General features: G+C 40.9%; 1 protein-coding gene across 4 annotated transcripts in view; it reads left to right on the forward strand.

The window, feature by feature from the left end:
- The window catches only part of ULK4 (unc-51 like kinase 4), a 608666-nt gene that overhangs the window by 347978 nt on the left and 243244 nt on the right, over positions 1–17444 (forward strand). For all 4 annotated transcript variants that reach the window (XM_025883716.2, XM_025883719.2, XM_073901588.1 and 1 more), the window contains one exon: positions 5396–5501. In XM_025883716.2, coding sequence (XP_025739501.1) covers positions 5396–5501 — 106 coding nt within the window. The remainder of the gene's footprint in view (positions 1–5395; positions 5502–17444) is intronic.

Raw genomic sequence — 17444 nt, forward strand, 5'->3', positions numbered from 1 at the left:
CCCACCCCACCCCCACTCCAGCAGCCCTTAGTTTGTTTCCTGAGATTAAGAATTCCTCATATCAGTGAGGTCATATGATACATGTCTTTCTCTGATTGAGTTATTTCACTCAGCATGACACCCTCCAGTTCCATCCACGTTGTTGCAAATGGCAGGATCTCATTCCTTTTGATGCACAGCCTCCCTTCTGTGTCAGCTGCAATGTATTGCAAATAAGAATTTGTATTTGCTGCTGCTACAGGGCCTCTATACTATCTGTCAGTCAAATTAAAAAATTTAAATTCTTTTCTCTCATGTCTTTTAATCAGAAAGATGATGACCGAAATCAAGGAAGAGACTTAATTCTATACCTCCAAGCTTGTATGGTGAGAGCATCCTACATCTTTGGCTACAGATGGGAAGAGCGTGCTTGAGGTGCTCCTTGAGCCTCCTCGGAAGCTGCTAAGCCCCCAGCAGCCCTGACCAGAGGACAGAGGAGCTATTTAACTGTTTCACAACCGGCAGAGCAAATGCCCAGTGGTAGTTACCCCATCCCCAGCTTCATCACACCCCAAACATTCTAGCTTTGGATGCCCAAATCCTGCCCTTGCCTCCCAGGAAATCGTGTGTGTGTGTGTGTGTGTGTGTGTGTGTGTGTGTGTGTGTGTGTGCATTTATTTATTTATGAGGTAAATGAGTGGCGATTAATTTTAAATTTGTGTTCCTTCACCTTGTTTCCTTCCGTTTTCCTTACCCCTAGGAGTCAGAATTTGGGTCAATAAATATGAGAATATTTCCAAAATCATAACATGATACATCTGTGGGATTGAGAGCAGCTGAGCTACAGTACCCTTGCTTCTGCCATCCCTTGGTTCTCATGGCCCTCCCTCCCTCAGGCCTTTGAATCCCCCTGGGGCTCTGGACAAACGGGGTGGTGGGAAGCAGTGGCCCCCCTACCTTGGGCCTACAGTGGACTCTAATATATTCCCTGGGCCTGCAGGCCCCAGATTTAAGCCCTAGTAATGGGGATGAGTCTTGCCACTCGAGAAGGAGGAGCCTGGTTAGCAGTGGAGGACAGGAGGAGCAGTGGAGACAGGGGACAAACTGTCCCCACCTTATCTTTGGCAGAGGAGAGCTTCAAGAGGGGGTCCAGGGAGAATCAGGGGGAATTTATCACAGATGGGATGTGGGAGGCAGGAGAGAGGCAGTGGCCCCAGGTGATTCTGGGATTTATGGCTGCATGGTGGACAGACGATAGAGCCCTTCATTGAGACAGGAAGCCAAGGACGATGTGTGAGGGGAAAGGACAGGGTGAGTTCAGTTTAGATCCCATTGAGTTGGAGCTGTGTGTGGTACCGCCTTGTGAAAAATCAGTAGTATGCAAAATGGTCGTCTTCCACTCCGTCCAATACATTTATTTCATCTGAATGCTCTGAAGAGTCTCCTGTGGGCTCCAGATGTCTAGGAATCTAGTTGTACGAGAGAAAGTATAAAAAGGAAAGTGAGCAGACACACACTCCTTCTCTGTCTTCTCTGTACTATGTCCCAGAACATGCGCAGTAGACTAGCATCCTGTAGTGCAACGTGCAAAAAGTTTTTCCCCTGAAATGTGATCTCACTGTGTGTTGAGTAGGACGTGACCTGTGTTTATTTCCCAGAGATTATAGATTTCACGTTCACGACTCTTGCGTGTGCTTCTGCTTTTCTGCCTCCTCTTGGTTTCCAACCTCCCTGGGGACTGGTGGTTGTCTTTTAATTTGCCCTCTTTAGAATCCTGACCCCATACTAAGGGAAAAGAGAGTGACCATGGCTCATCGTGACTTTCTATTGCTAAAGGTGTTTCCTGCCTTGACTATTGAGAGCCCTGCCAAACTTTTGAGTCTGGCCATCTGACATCTTCTAGTGCCATTTCCGTCCTCAGATATTAGAGGAAAGTATAATGCTTTGTTTACAGTGAAACCGCTCTGGGAAGGCTGATCATTTTTCAGTAGTGTTTCCTTGCCATGCCCTTGGTAGTTCAGAGCTGTCCTCTTTAAGCACTGAAGCAATTAGTTTTGAGAAGGCTGATTCTTCAGGGTCCAGTGCTCCCCTGCCTTTCATTTGCTGAAGCTGTACATTTTAATGAAGCTGTTTCATCTATGTTGCCAAACACTAGAATTTTGCTGCTTCAATTCTAATTATCTCTACTGGCAAATGCTATGTTTTATTAGAACTCTCAAGTGCTCTGTTTATTAAATGTCTGCACACTATGGCATTAGACACACAAATTAGGTCAGCTGTGCTTATTGATGGGTTATGGATAAAGGATTTTTTCATCATAATCTTAAAATGCATTGGGATTGCCTTCTGTGGCTTTGTGCGCGGTTGGCGATGCCTTTTCTGATGAGCTCGGCTGCCTTTCTTACCCGGCCGCCAAGGCTCATGCTGAGTGTCTGAGCAGTGGGGCTGTGGTCGGGGTCTCAAGGTATGTATTTCCAGTCTTTGGAGTAACAGCTTATTCTTTTCTTTCCTGGAGTTGCCTGGCACCTCCATCTTGCTTCCTGCGTTCTGTGCCTTAGAGCATTGTGGTATCTACGGAGGACGCTTATGAAGCCAAGAGATGCCAGTCATGGTGGCACAGGGAGGGCAGTGCTACCAGAGCTGCCCCAGTTCAGTATTTCTCGGCTTTTCCACCCCCTGCTCTGGGCCCCTTTTACGTTCCTGCCACCTCACCCCATGGGCCCTCAGGTGGTACGGGTTAAGCTGGGAAGTGCTGGTGGGCTGTTCGCTCTGACTCCCGTCTCTCCTTCCTTGTGCCCCATGACTGTGGGTCAGCAGGCAGCGCTGCATGGTGATCAGGTGTGTGGCTTCCGCCATCCCACGGACCCAGTCCTAGCTTCACCGCTGAAGAGCTGGCTGATTCCTGGCAAGTTACACTTCACCTCGCCAACCTCAGTGGCCTTATCTGTAGCAAGGGAGACGTGTAGCCATTTCAGTGTTTCTTTGAGGATCTGATGTGATGGTGACATAGGTTACATGCCTGGGATACGGGCCTTGGCACCCAGTGCCCCATCAGCAAACTGTCAGCACTGCCTTGTTCCTCCGCAGGCCAAGATCATCACAGAGGCCACTGCTGCCTGGGCCCCTGACCCTGTGTCAAAGGCCCTGTTGCAAGTCATCAGCTGCTGCTCTCTCTCCTTATACTGCTTTACTTGCATTTATTGAGGTGCCAATGGTGTGGACTCCTTGCTTTTATTCATGAGCCGTGGGGATTAAAAAAAAGACATCAGGACTTTTCCTAGCCTTCTGTTATAATCTTTTTACCCTGGAACTCAGTCATAGCTTTCTGGGGAGAGGGGCTGCCCTAGAGGAGCATCTAATGGGGACCCAGTATTTCATCGGGATCATCCCTCCCCTCCGACTCTGGCCTGTGGTCTTTGAATCAAACTTGAGTTTCCCATTTGTCTTTACACCAGGCTTGTAGAGTGCCTGAGAACAACTCTGGCCCCACAGATTTACCCCCCTGTTTTCTCCCTTCATATAATCCTCTACTCTGACTTTAAGTAACCGTGCTGTTTTTCAATGCATCATTTATCCCCTGTAGGCTAATATGGTTGTGAACAGCAAGAACAAATCTTATTAAAGTTGCTAAGAGAAATGAAACAAACTAATTTGATAGACGTTAATGGAAGTGTGTTTAACTCATTTTTATGCCTTCTCAACTGCTCTTTGCGTGTATTTCATTCTTTCTGGGGGAAATGATGACCTGAGCCATAGCAGTAGCTGTCTCAGTACCCCCTGGAGAACTGCGGCATCATCTCGAGCAGGAGCAAGGACTCTGTTCCACGCTCTTCCTCCCCAACACTATGTAGGAAGCACATATCTATCTATAAGAGAGAAGAGTGCATAAATAGAAATCTCTACTATAATTTTTACAAAGCCCTCACTTTATATTAAACAAAGGTCATAGTGTATGCGTGGCTTGAAATCCAACAACAATGTTTTTGATAATGGTTAGAAAAGAAAAGGAACCATTTCTCCTGGTCTGGTTATAGGATTAGTGGTCTCTTTTATTTCCTGCAGCAGATATTCAATCCTGGAGACACCCAGTAGTATGGTTGGCTGGGGCTTTTAATGATCAGAGTGCACCTTGGCTTTATGCCCCTCTGCAGACTGAGTTGTGGGCTGGCAGAGTCCTTCATTTTGCAGGGACTCTAGAACCTTCAGGGCAGGAGTCCGAGAACCTGGTTGGCCAGGGGACAGTCCTGGATTTGTAGTATTCAGGGGTAATAGGGATTTGGATAGTTGGCTTTTGTACTAAAGGAAATGCCTATATTAGCAAGTGGCACTCACCCCGTGAGTACAGTGGAAAACTGAAGTATTGGCTTCACAGGGAGGCAAAAATATTACCAAGAGCGTCATAGAAGAGGTACATTTAATCATAAGAAATGTGTATATTGAAGGAACAATGGATTTATCTCTAATGAAACTGCCCTGTATTTGCTGACAGGCTGGTGTTGGAACAAGGAGCAAAATGTGTTATTTTATTGAATGGGACCAAAAAAAAAAAAAAAACCCGAAAAGATTTATTAGCTTCTCTTTTCTTGACCAGCATAGGTTTCCTATGTATCGTTAGTTACTTTATCATGAATAACATGTTGTGTCATCTTGTGCTTATTAATCACCCTTTCCTTCCAACCAACCGTATGAATAATTAGATGAAATTGGTGGCAGACCATCGCTTCCTTATTCATCTTCTTAAACCGGTGTCAGTGGAACATTCAAACATGAACATCTACTCTTAAGTGTGTATTTCTAAAAAAAGGTAGAAATTTTTAGGCACCAGTATTTGGAAAGCAAACTCCTTGTCTCAGACCAAGGGAAGACCTAGATGGTGCGACTCGGAACGTCAAGTGGCTGGCGTTGCTGGGAGGTACACATCTGGCAACAGAGGTGCTTTAGAGCCAGATGCAGTGCTGGTGTTTTTGTAAGCTTTGGAAACCATGTGTCCATCAAGGGTCTCCTGGTCACTCTGCAGCATTTGTCACTCTGAGACATGGTAGCTTTATTTTGCGATCTCAGTCACTTTCAGGTGTGGTCTCCTCAGCTCCGTTTAGTTGATTCCTAGTCACTCTGACTCCCCTGTCCCCCATCTAAACCCCAGAGGGCTGTGTGGTTGTCACTCAGCTGTGGGTAGGGGACTGCATGCAGCAGCTCTGGTGCTCTGAAGCGTTCATGCTGCCTCCCAGCTGACCTAACACACTGATGGGGAGTGGGAGTGCCTTAACGCAGTAGGATCTGCTTCATTAAAGCGGAGAAAGATAATTATTTGACCTTGTGCAAAGAATGAAGGGATGGAGGTCATTTGATCATTTGTCTCTATCATGATGTAATTACAATTCTGTATAGTTATGATGGAAATTGTGATCTATTGCAGGAACATCAGGAGAACATTCTGGGTAACACCATGCAAAGTGTGATTGCATTGCTCAACAATCTGGTTGCCTGCAAAGATTCAAATATGAAGCTACTTTATGAACAAGGTAAATGCTTCTTAGAATTCATTTTGAGTCCTGATTTCTGCCTGTTTGTTATTTTCCTCATCATATGTAGCGGGGAGTCAAGAAGTGCTCTTCAAAGTTGATGAATCAAAATAGATATTTAAGAATCTATAAATAATAATAATGTTATCAGCAAAAATAGGAAATGTGGTTAGATTGTGGTATTTTCTCTAAGTTCATTTATTTTCCTTTAGGGCTCAAATTTTCCTTCCTCCTATAGGCACTGTTACAGATGATAAACCAAGAAGTACAAGTGTAAGCATGGTAGTTAGACTTATTGCTGTCAATCACAATAAAAACATATTTAGTCCAAAGCATCTTGGAAAATGAGATCGGATGAGTTGAGGGTGGCTTTATGTTACATCTTATGCATACCTATAACATTAAGATTAAAAACGTTTTTAAAGACTTTATTTTTTTAGACCAGTTTTAGGTTTAAAACCACATTGAGAGGGAGGTACAGAGATTTCTCATATAACCCCTGCCCCCATTTATATTCTCCCCTTTTAATTGTCTTTTTATTGTCTCTATAGTTTTGTCTTTTCCAGAATGTCATAGTTGGAGTCCTACAGTATGTAGCTTTTTAGGATTAGTGGTTTTCACCTAGTGATATGCATTTCCGGTTCCTCCATGTCTTTAAAAAAAAAAAATTATTTATTTATTTATTTATTTATTTATTTATTTATTTATTTATTTATTTGACACAGAGAACACTAGAGAGAGAGAGAGAGAGAGCAAGCACAAGTAAGGGGAGACAGGGAGAGGGAGAAACAGGCTCCATGCCAAGCAGGGAGCCCAATGTGGGGCTCGATCCCAGAACTCTGGGATCATGACCTGAGGCAAAAGCAGGTGCAACTGAGCCACCCAGGTGTGCCTCCGCCGCCCCGGTTCCTCCATGTCTTTTCGTGATTTGTTAACTCATTTCTTTTCAGCACTGGATAATACTCCATTTGTCTGGATATACCACAGGTTTTTTTTTTTGTTTGTTTTTTTTGTTTTTCTAAATCCATTCCCCAGCTGAAGGGTATCTTGGTTTCTTCTAGGCTTCATAACAAGGATGTTGTCATCTAAATTAAGTCTAGAGATACATGAGACCCCTTGGGTACATTTTTGTCAGGTGTAGCTCCTTGAATTTTGGTCCTCTCAAACTTGAAGACCTGTGAACTAAGGACACAAGTTATCTGCTCTGCCACATTTCTAGACTTAATGAGGAGACACAGAAAGAAGAACCCTCATAGAAACTCTTATTTAAAAGGCAAAACTAAAAAGGACATAGCAGTCACTGATGCATGATAATGTTGAAATCTTGGCAAACACATTTCCTGATTTCCCTTTGTTCCACAGGGGGGGAACATATCCCTTGCTTTGAGAGTAGTTCTCCTTGCGAATGCTTCTCTATGGCTCTTGTCTCTAACTTCTGGATCATTGTTCTTTTTCCATAAAGATGGCCCATCGTTGTAGCTGAGTAGGATTCTAAGCCTGATTCCTATCTATAGACGTTTGGGACCCTACAACTTCTTTTCATCCTAAAAGGGATTATCCCTGTTCTTTTTAGTCCGAATTGGTGGTGTTTCTTACAATATAAGTCTAGCAAAATCTTTGTTATGTTCTTATAATATTTTTTCTAGTTTTATTGGGAAATAAACATCACTGTATAAATTTAAGGCATACGGCATGCTGGTTTGGTTTGCATATGTTGTGAAATTACCACAAAAAGTTCAGCTAATATTCATCTTCTCCTATAGATAGAATAAAAAGAAATGAAAAAAATGGGCGTTTTTTTCCTTATAATGAGAACTCTTAGCATTTACTCTTAACAATTTTCCTATATATTGTATAGCAGTGTTAGCTGTAGTCATCATGTTGCATATTACATCCCTAGTACTTGTTTGCTCTTACACCTGGGGGCTTGTACCTTTTGACCACCTTTTTCCTATTCCTCCTCTCTGCACTGTCCACCTGTAGTAACCACATACATCCATACACGTACATACACACATAGCATAACTTCTTTATCCATTTATTGGTCAGTAGATACTGAGGACAGACCTAAGATGGTATCTCATTGTGGTTTTAATTTGCATTTTCTAATGACCAGTGATGTTGATCATCTTTTCACTTACCTGTTGGCCTTTTGTGTATCTTCTTTGGAGAAGTGTGTATTCAGGTCCTTTACCCATTTTTTAACTGGGTTACTTTTTTTTTGCTATTGATTTTGAATCAACAAATGATTTCTTTATGTATTTTGGATACTACTGCCTTATCAGATATGTGGTTTGCAAATGTTTTTTTCATTTCATAGGTTGTCTTTTCACTTTCTTGATGGTTTCTTTTGCTGTACAGAAGCTTTTTAGGAGTTTTTTTTCTACTTCTATAAAAATGTCATTGGCAACTTCATAGGGATTGCATTGAATATATAGATGGCTTTTTGTATTTTTGCCATTTTAACGTTATTAATTCTTCCAATCCATGAACATAGGATACCTTTCCATTTCTTCCTTTCTTCTTCAATTTCTTTCATTAACATCTTGTATTTTTCAGACTAGAGATCTTTCACTTCTTTACTTAAATTTTTATTCCTCAGCATTTTGTTGCTTTTGATGCAATTGAAATTGGAATTGATTTCTTTCTCTTTCAGAAAATTCATTGTTATCATATAGAAATGCTACTGATTTTTTGTTAATTTTGTATCCTCCAACTTTACTGAATTTACTGATTACATCTAACAGTTTTTTGGTTGAGTCTTTAGAGTTTCTTTGTATAAAGTAATGTCATCTACAAGTAGAGAAAGTTTTACTTCTTTGTTTGCAATTCCTTTTACATGTCTTTGTAGTGACTTTTATTTCTTTTTCTTCCCTGATTGTTCTTGCAAGGACTTCTAGTACTGTGTTGAAGAGGAATGGTGAGAATGTGCACCCGTGTCTTTTCCTGATCTTAGAGGAAAAGCCTTCAACTTTTCACGATTGAGGATGATGTTAAACTGTAGGATTGTCATATATGGCCTTTATTATGTTGATATGTTCTTTTCATGCCTAATTTGTTAGATTTTATCATGAATGGATGTTGAATTTTATCAACTGCTTTTTCTTTGTCTATTAAGATGATCATATGATTCTTTTCATTCTCTTAATGTGATGTATCACATTGATTTTGCATATGTTGAACCATCCTTGAATCCCACTTGATCGTGGTGAATGATCCTTTTTAATGTGCTGCTGACTTGGGTTTGTTAGTGTTTTCTTGATAATTTTTGCATCTGTATTCATCAGGGATATTGGCCTTTAGTTTTCTTTCTTAGTAGTGTCCTTTTGTGGTTTTGGTAATAGGATAAATGCTCGCCTTGTAAAATGAGTTCAGGAATGTTCCCTGCTCTTTTGATTTTTTGGAAGAGTTTGAGAAGAATTGGTATTCTTCTTTAAATGTTTGGTAAAATTCACCAATGAAGCCATCTGGTCCTGGGCTTTACTTCATTGGGAGGTTTTTGCTTACTGATTCATTATCCTTACTAGTAATCAGTCTGTTTTTTCCTGATTTTCTATTTTTTCTTCATTCAGATTTTCTATTTTTTCCTGATTCAGTATGGTAAGTTGTACATTTCTAGGAATTTTTCCATTTCTTGTAAGTTGTCTAGTTCGTTGGTGTATTGTTGGTTCATAGTAGCCTCTTAATGATCCTTTGAATTTCTGTGGTATCCATTGTAATGCCTCCTTTTTCATTTATAATTTTGTTGATTCAAGTCCTTTCTCTCTCTCTCTCTCTCTCTTTCTCCCTTCCTCTCTTCCTCCCTCCCTCCCTCTCTTTTGATTAACTATTAACTAAGGGTTTGTCAATTTTGTTTATCTTTTCAAAAGAACCAACTCTTAGTTTGGTTAATCTTTTCTACTGTTTTTCTCTTTTCTCTTTCATTTATTTATGCTCTAATCTTTCCTCTTTGGGCTCAGTTTTTTTTTTTTTTTTTTTATTGAAGTATAGTTGAGTTTCTGGTGTACAACATAGTGATTTGACAAGTCTATACGTTATGCTGTGCTCATCACAAGTGTAGCTACTATCTGTCACCATACAATGCTATTACATTATTAGTTGGTTTGTTTTTTTTTCTGTCTCCTTAAGGTGTAGATTGAGGTTGTTTCTTTGGGGTCTTTCTAGCTTCTTAATGTAAGTGTTATTACTGTGAACTTCCCTCTTAGAACTACTTTTGCTACATCCCATAAATTCTGATATGTTTCTAGTTCCATTCGTCTCAAACTTTGTTTTAAATTTCACCTGTAATTTTTCTTTGACCACTGGTTGTTCAGGAGAGTGTTTAATTTCCATGTATTTGTGAATTTTCCAGTTTTCCTATTGTTAGTGATTTTTAGTTTCATGCCATTGTGATCAGAGAAGATACTTGATATTTTTTCAGTCTTTTAAAATTTGCTAAGGCTTATTTTGTGGCCTGATGCATGATCTGTCTTAGAACGTGGTCAGTGTGCATTCAAGAAGAACGTAAATTCTGCTGTTGTCGGATAAAATGCTCTGTGTATGTCTGTTAGCTCTGTTTGGTGTCTAGTGTTGTTCAAATCTGCTGTTTCCTTATGGATTGTCTGTCTGGATGATTTATCCATTGTTGAGAGTAGGGTATTAAAGTAACCAACTATTATTGTATTATTGTTATTTCTCCTTTTATATCTGTTTTTGCTTTATACATTTAGGAGCTCCAATGTTTGGCACATAAATATATTTAATTTTTTACTTAAATTCAATTTAGTTAACATATACTGTATTATTAGTTTCAGGGGTTGAATTTAATTATTTATCAGTTGCATATAATACCCAGTGCTCATAACATCAAGTGCCCTCCTTAATGCCTATCACCCAATTACCCCATCCCCCCAAATTCCACCCCTCCAGCCACCCTCAGTTTGTTTTCTAGAGTTAAACATCTCTTATTTATGATTGTTATGTCTTCATCATTATGTAATGATTTTCTTTGTCTCTTTATCATTTGTAGTTGAAAATTCATTTTGTCTGATATAAGTAAAGCTGCTCCTGCTTTTTTTGGTTACCATTTAATTAAAATGTCCTTTTCTATCCCCTCACTCTCAGTGAAGTCTCTTGTAGCCAGCATATTGTTGGATTTTTAAAAAAATCCCTTCAGGCATTCTATGTCCTTTAATTAGATAATGTAATCTATTTCAAGTAATTATTGACAGGTAGGGACTTACTGTTGCCACTCTGTTGTTTCTGGTTATCTTATAGATTCATTGTTCTTTGTTTCTTATCCTGCTTTTTATGAGTTTTGATGTCTTTTGCCATCCCTGTGATTTGACTTCTTTATCATGTTATTTGTGTAAGTATTATAGGTTGTTTCCTTGTGGTTATCATAAGGCTTACATAAGATATTTCAAACTTGTAACACCCTATTTTAAGCTGATAACAACTTCAGTAGAATTTTTAAACTTGACAATTTTACTTCTGTCAGGTTATTGCTGTTACTTTTATGTGTTTTTTATATTGTGTAATTAATAACAGATTATTATAGTTATTTTTAATACATTAGTTTTTTTATACTTGTGAACTAGAGTTGTAAGTGATTTACCACTATTACCATATTGCAGAATCTAACTATGACTATATACTTAAACCATTACCAGTGGGATTTATACTATCTTTTTATATTTTTATTATGGTATTTTACTTTTACTTCCACTCAAAGAACTTCCTTTAGCATTTCTTGTAAGGCAGTTCTGATGGTAATGAACTCCTTTTGTTTGTTTAGGAAAGTCCTTATTCCTCCATTTCTGAAAGACAACTTCATGGGGTATAGAATTCTTGGTTGACAGTTATTCTCTTTCAGTATTTTAAATATGTCATCCCATTCTCTCCTTGCCTGAAAGTTTCTGTTGAGAAATTTGTCAGTAGTCTTGTGGGGGTTCCCTTGTATGTAACTTCCTTCTTTTCTCTTGCTGTTCTTTAAATTCTTTCTTTATTTCTGGCTTTTGACAATTTAATTATAATGTGTCCCTGTAACCCTGTTCAGGTTCAACCTATTTGGGGTCCTTTGGGCCTCAGACATGGAGATGTTCATTTTTCTCTCCAGCTTCTTGATGTTTTCGGCCATTGTTGCTTTAAGTATACTTTCTGTTCCTTTCTCTTCTCATTCCGGAATCTCCATAATGTGGATATTGTTTCCTTTCATATTGTCCCCATAATTCATATAGGCTTTTTCACTCTTCCCGTTGCTTTTTCCTTTTGCTTTTATGACTGTGTAATTACCATGTCCTATACTCCAGGGCACTGGTTCTTTCTTCTGTATTGCTGGGTCCACTTTGGAAACTCTATTGAATTCATCAGTATAGTTATTGTATTTTTCAATCTAGGATTTCTGTTTGTTTTTTTTGATGGTTGCCATTTCCTTGTTGAACTTCTTGTTTTGTTCATGCATTGTTTTCCTAATTCATTTACTTGTCTGTGTTTTCTTATGGTTCACTAAACTTCCTTGAAAGGATTATTATGAATTCTTTGATAGTTCATAGATCTCCATTTTGGGGGGCCAGTTATTGGAGCTTTATTAGTTTCCTTTGGTGTTGTCATATTTACCTGACTTTTCATGATCCTGATTCTTTGGGTCTATATCCACACATTTCAGTAATCAATATCCTTGAGTTTACAACTTTGCAGAGATGATTCTTCACCAGTTAGCGCTTCTGGGTGTGTCTGCTGGTAATGACCTTGAGCAGGTGGGATGGGCTATTTTGGTCTCTTTTGTGGTAAGGCAGCTGTTTGTCCTTTGAAGACAGGGATGGGGATGTGCCGCTGGCACAGAACAGTTGGGTAGGACTGCTGGCTCCATTCCCTACCTGAGTGAGGCTGTAGGATGGGCTCCTTGGTTGGTTGGATTCTCTGATTAGGCTTGCTAGGTGGTCAAGACTGGGGACTTTATTCAGTAGTAGACTGGGGCTATGAATTAGCTTGCCTGTCCTGGCAAGGCAGTAGGATGGCACCCAGCACCTGTATAACTCATCATTTGGGAATCTGAATTAGATCAAGGTGTATACTGAATTCCCTGGTCAGGTGAGGCCGCCAGTTTTGCTCTGCAGATGTGGGAAACCATGGGCTGTGCTCTTTGTTCATGTGCCACCGTACATTACATTTTTGAATGGGCTATAAAATTTCCTGTGTGCTCTTGTTAGGTACCCTGGTCGGATTGGCTGAAGGCTATATTCAGCAATCAGCAGGGCTGTGGATTAGATTTCCTGTCTGGGCACAGTAGGAGAAGTGGCTCCAAAGCTGGTAAAGCTCTTTGTTGTCTTAAGTCAAGCCAACTTACACCCCAAGTGCTCTGACTGAACAGGGCCACTGGCTTTGCTCTGCAAACTTTTGGCTCTGCTTGCCCATCTCTTGGCTCAAGTGCCATCAGGCTGCACAGCTTCTAGGATTTGTCATTAGCCCTTCTGGTCAGATGGGGCCAAATGACACTCCCACAGTGGGTGGAGCTATGTCGCTGCTCCCTTGCCTGAACAGGATGTGAAGGGGCCATGCCAGGCTACTGTCAATTCCAACAGCCTCTCCAGTTGAGAGGGGTCAGGAATGACCCTCAGCCTTGGCTGCAAATGAATTCCCCTGCTTGTGTGTGGTACAGGAATGCTCCATACCCAGTTCTGGCTTTGCTCTTTGGGTGATCAGCTCTGCCTGCTCACCTGCCTATTGGCTCAAGTACCACTGGTCCACGCTGCTTCCAGTTGGCACCAGCCCTACTGGTCAGATTGTGTTGGAAGTCACTCTCCATAGCAGGTAAGGCTATGACTCAGCTTCTTGCCTGGGCATGGCAAACTGGGTACTAGGGATAGCAAAACTTGTTTGAGGATCCAAATCAGGCAGATCTGTACCCCGCCCTGAGTTCCCTGGTCATAGTGCACCCCCAACCTGAATCTACGATGAGCAAAGCCATTCATTGAGATTACTACTTGGGCACCTCGGGTGTAAGCTCAGTCTGCCAAAATCCCTGTGCTGGATGTTGCAAGCCCCTTCCTGCTTCACTGTTAGTCAAGCTTCCCATGGTGGAGCCCCACAGATTCCCCTTGCAATCCCTGTGGTGCAAGATCAGACTAGGCGCTCCTGCATAGCAACCCACAATGTTAGGGGGCTGTTGGTTGTCCCCGCAGGTTCTTTTTTCCCACTGAAGGAATTGAAGGCTCAGAGGGACCTTTCCCTGTGGTGCTACACTGGCCTGGGGGAGGGGCAATATGCTCAACATGTAGCTGCTTCTCTTACTCTTCTTCTTTTTATTATGTTCAGTTAGCCACTGTATAGTACATAATTAGTCCTTGATGCACTGTTCAATGATTCGTTAGTTAAGTATAACACCCAGTGCTCATCACAGCACATGCCTTCCTCAGTACCCATCACCCTGTTACGCCCTCCCCCCGCCCTCTTCCTCTCTGAAACCCCGAGATTGTTTCTCGGGGTCCATAGTCACTCATGGTTCATCTCCCTCTCTGATTTCTCTCCCTTTGGATTTCCCTCTCTTCCCTTATGGTCCTCCATGCTATTGCTTATGTCAAACAGAGAAAGACAATTCTCTTACTCTTCTAATGCAGTCTGTCTCAGTCTCTTTGAAACAGGGGTGTGCTTCAGCCTCACCTCTGTGTTCTAGGATTCTCTCTGAATTAGTGGTGTCTTGTTCCTAAACAGCTGTCACTTGTTGTGAGGGGAGCAAAGTCCGGAACAATCTGTATCACCGTCTTAGTGACGTCACTCGGTTTCCTGTAAATCTTACTACTATTTGTTCCCTTAAACCAAAAGCCCACCCATGAATCCCTTCAAAGCATTTTAACTTGGACTGAGAATTAGGATACTGTGAGACAGTGCCCATAGGATTCTTAGTAGCCCTGTTGGCTGGTTGAGAGAGGGAGTAAGGAGTCAGATGTCTGAAGTTGAGATTAGAGAGGTTGCAGCTACTGGCTCGTGAAAGCATGGAATTCCAGGGCTGAGGCAGGATGAAGGACAAAATGCTAGAGGACAGGAAATTAGGGAAGTGAGAGATCAGGCATGGAAGGATTGTTTATGAGGTGATCTTGATGGCTACAGAGATTTTGTGTTCAGTGGACTGTTCGAGCTGGAGCAGCTGAAGAAGCACAGGCAGATTTACCACCAAGCTAATGAAGCTTAAGTGTCGTTACAGAGGGGCAATTTTACGCTCATAATTTTTTCTTCTTCTTAAAGTCTGTCCCCACCCCCAACCAGATAAGTTTCAGTTCTCGTGGTATCTGGCCCCATTCCAGGTTTTGTGGGGTGAACTGGAAATCACAAAAGTAATTATGGCAAGAGCAGTGTTAGTTAATGGTAATAATATTAATAACGTTAGTGTTAATATTGCGCTCAGGGGATAAGCGGGAGTGATTTAGTGGTTTGAGGGTGATAGCAATTGGGAGAGAGGAAGCAGGTGGTAGAGACTGTTGATCTGAGGTTTAGTGAGCTGTAGCCTGGTGGCTGGCTGCTTACTTTTACAAATCAAGTTTTGTTGGAACATAGACATGTCCATTCATTTACGCGCGTCTTTGCCTGGTTTTGTTGTATAATGGCACTGTCCATAGTTGAGATACAGACTGCATGGCCCATAAAGCCTGAAATATTTGCCATATGGCCCTTTGAGAAAAACGTTTGCCAACCTTTGGCCCAGAAGCAGCTGTATGGAACAAAACAACCCCACCCAGATACGTATAGAAAGAGGTGGACAATTTGGGAGATTTTGCTGATGACTCTGTGTTCCAAATGTCACAATGGAAGGGGCTCAAGGGTTGAGAATGGGTAGGCTGTTGCCTTTGAAAGATGATGTGCAAAACTGTCTTTGTGTTTGGACTTCAGGAGATGGTGGATGAATGACTTGGGATCATGAGCTGCTTGTGGCAGCTACAAATGTGTGGGTTGATTTTTCTGGGGCTGGGTAAAGACCCAATGCATGTTTGCAAACCCAGAGTGTATTAAGATTTATTGGAGTGTGGCCACGTGAAGAGTCATTGACGACCTGCCACCGCACAGCCTTGAATGTATGTGGTTGGTTTGAATGAAATCTTCTTGTTAATCTTTATTTCGGATTGGTTCTGGCTCAGTTACTGGTTTATATATTTATTACAATTCACGCAAAATTAAATTCCCTCTTCTGAACATAGAGCTGTTTCTAACATTGATACTTTAAAAATCACCTTCATCTAAGTGAACTAGAAGATAGATGAAGAAATGATTATTCTTGTTTTCAAGTGCCTCATAACGGCACTGTATTGGGCCAGTGGCAGCTGAGTTTCATCCACAGACTGTGCACTAACAATGGGGAGAGACCTCGGGGCGGGGGGTGGTCTGCTCCAGCCACGCTCTCTTGTATCAGTGCTCTGATGGTACAAAGCATGCAGAAGAACAGGGACATTGATGATTCTGAGTTGAAAAATGAGAAGAGTCCTCCTCCAAATGGGAAGAGCTTTTCAGAAAAATGAAACCAACTAATTTTACTTACATATTCCTTTTTATGCCCAAATAAAGGCAATAGGTGAGAAACTCCGTATCAGAAGTCCCCAAGAGCACTTGTACAGAGTGCACGATGGAGTTTTAAGTGATAAAGCATGTAATGTAATGAGATTGGCAGCATTTTTTTTTTTTCTTAGTGGTATATAAAATAATGTGTTTCTTCTGATCGGTGGCATCTTGTCGCAGTATGGTGTCCGCTGTATGGTGTCCGCTGCTTGGTAGGCCTTTCACAGAGCACACTAACTCTGTTAAGCACAGTCACTGACATATCACCCGCATGCAACGGCATTACGTCATTTAGGTTTTTTGCTGAAACATTTTCATTTATAAACGAACCATTTAGGGAGAGAATTATAAAACAAAAGAAGACCTTTTGTTTACATTTGAAAAATATCAGAGTTATTAACATTTTAAAACTGGCTGCTGGCTTGTCCCTGTGCAATGACCTTTCAATAATGGATATTAATTTTAGCTGAGTTTTACCAGCAGAGCTGTCAGAAAAATGTATTTACATGACACACTGCAGCAGCCAAAAAACTGTAGCATCTTGAAAGAGGCATTTAAAGAAATTACGTTTGTCTCCTTTGGTTTATGGTGTGTCAGAAATCAAAATACTCATTTCTTACTAGGTTTATTAAACTCCCGGAATTGGTGTTTACTTAAGAAACCAGGAAATCACTGAGCGTTGTTTGGACTTTGAAAGTGTAGTTGATAACTGTCTTAGATTCTTTTACTTTTATGACTAAGATTCAAAATAATGCTGTACAGTAGAGGTTGGCAAACATTTCCTGCAAAGGACCAGATGGCAAATACTGTAGGCCTGTAGGCCCTATGGTCTTTGTCATTACTACTCAGTACTGTTAATATAGCAAGAAGGCAGCCATCAGGAATCCAGAAATGAATGGACATGATCTTGTTTCGATAAAATTTTGTTTCCAAAATTAGGTGGCCAGCCCACTGGCCATGGTTTGCCAACTTCTGTTATACAGTAACTCACTCAAACTTTCTCAGAACTACTCTTAAATCTTTACAAGTCAACATATTTATAACATTTAGTTATTAAGAAACAACAGCAAAAAAAGAAATAACAGAAAATTACATATAAATTAATAAGTCAAGGAAGAGCCTGCTGCCATTATAATAGTATGAAGGTATATGAAGAAAAGCAGAAATTTGCCCTAAGGTTTTAATCTAAAAATGATAATAAATTTTATTGTGTCAATTAGCCTTTGTTAGATAATAAACCACACCAAAGCTAAGTCTCTTAAAATAAGTCACTTATTTTCTCCCCATTCTGTGGGTTGGAAGCATGGGCTGTGCTCCCTTGTATCCCTGGATCCTCAGTGGGGGCCTCTCATCTTCAAGGGGCGTTCCCTCGGCCTTCCTGACATGGCAGCCACATTCAAGAAGAACCTGCACAGAGGT

This window comes from Callorhinus ursinus, unplaced genomic scaffold, assembly GCF_003265705.2.
Source record: "Callorhinus ursinus isolate GAN/ISIS: 27379988/994484 unplaced genomic scaffold, GSC_fseal_2.0 scaffold1, whole genome shotgun sequence".
NCBI lineage: Eukaryota > Metazoa > Chordata > Mammalia > Carnivora > Otariidae > Callorhinus > Callorhinus ursinus.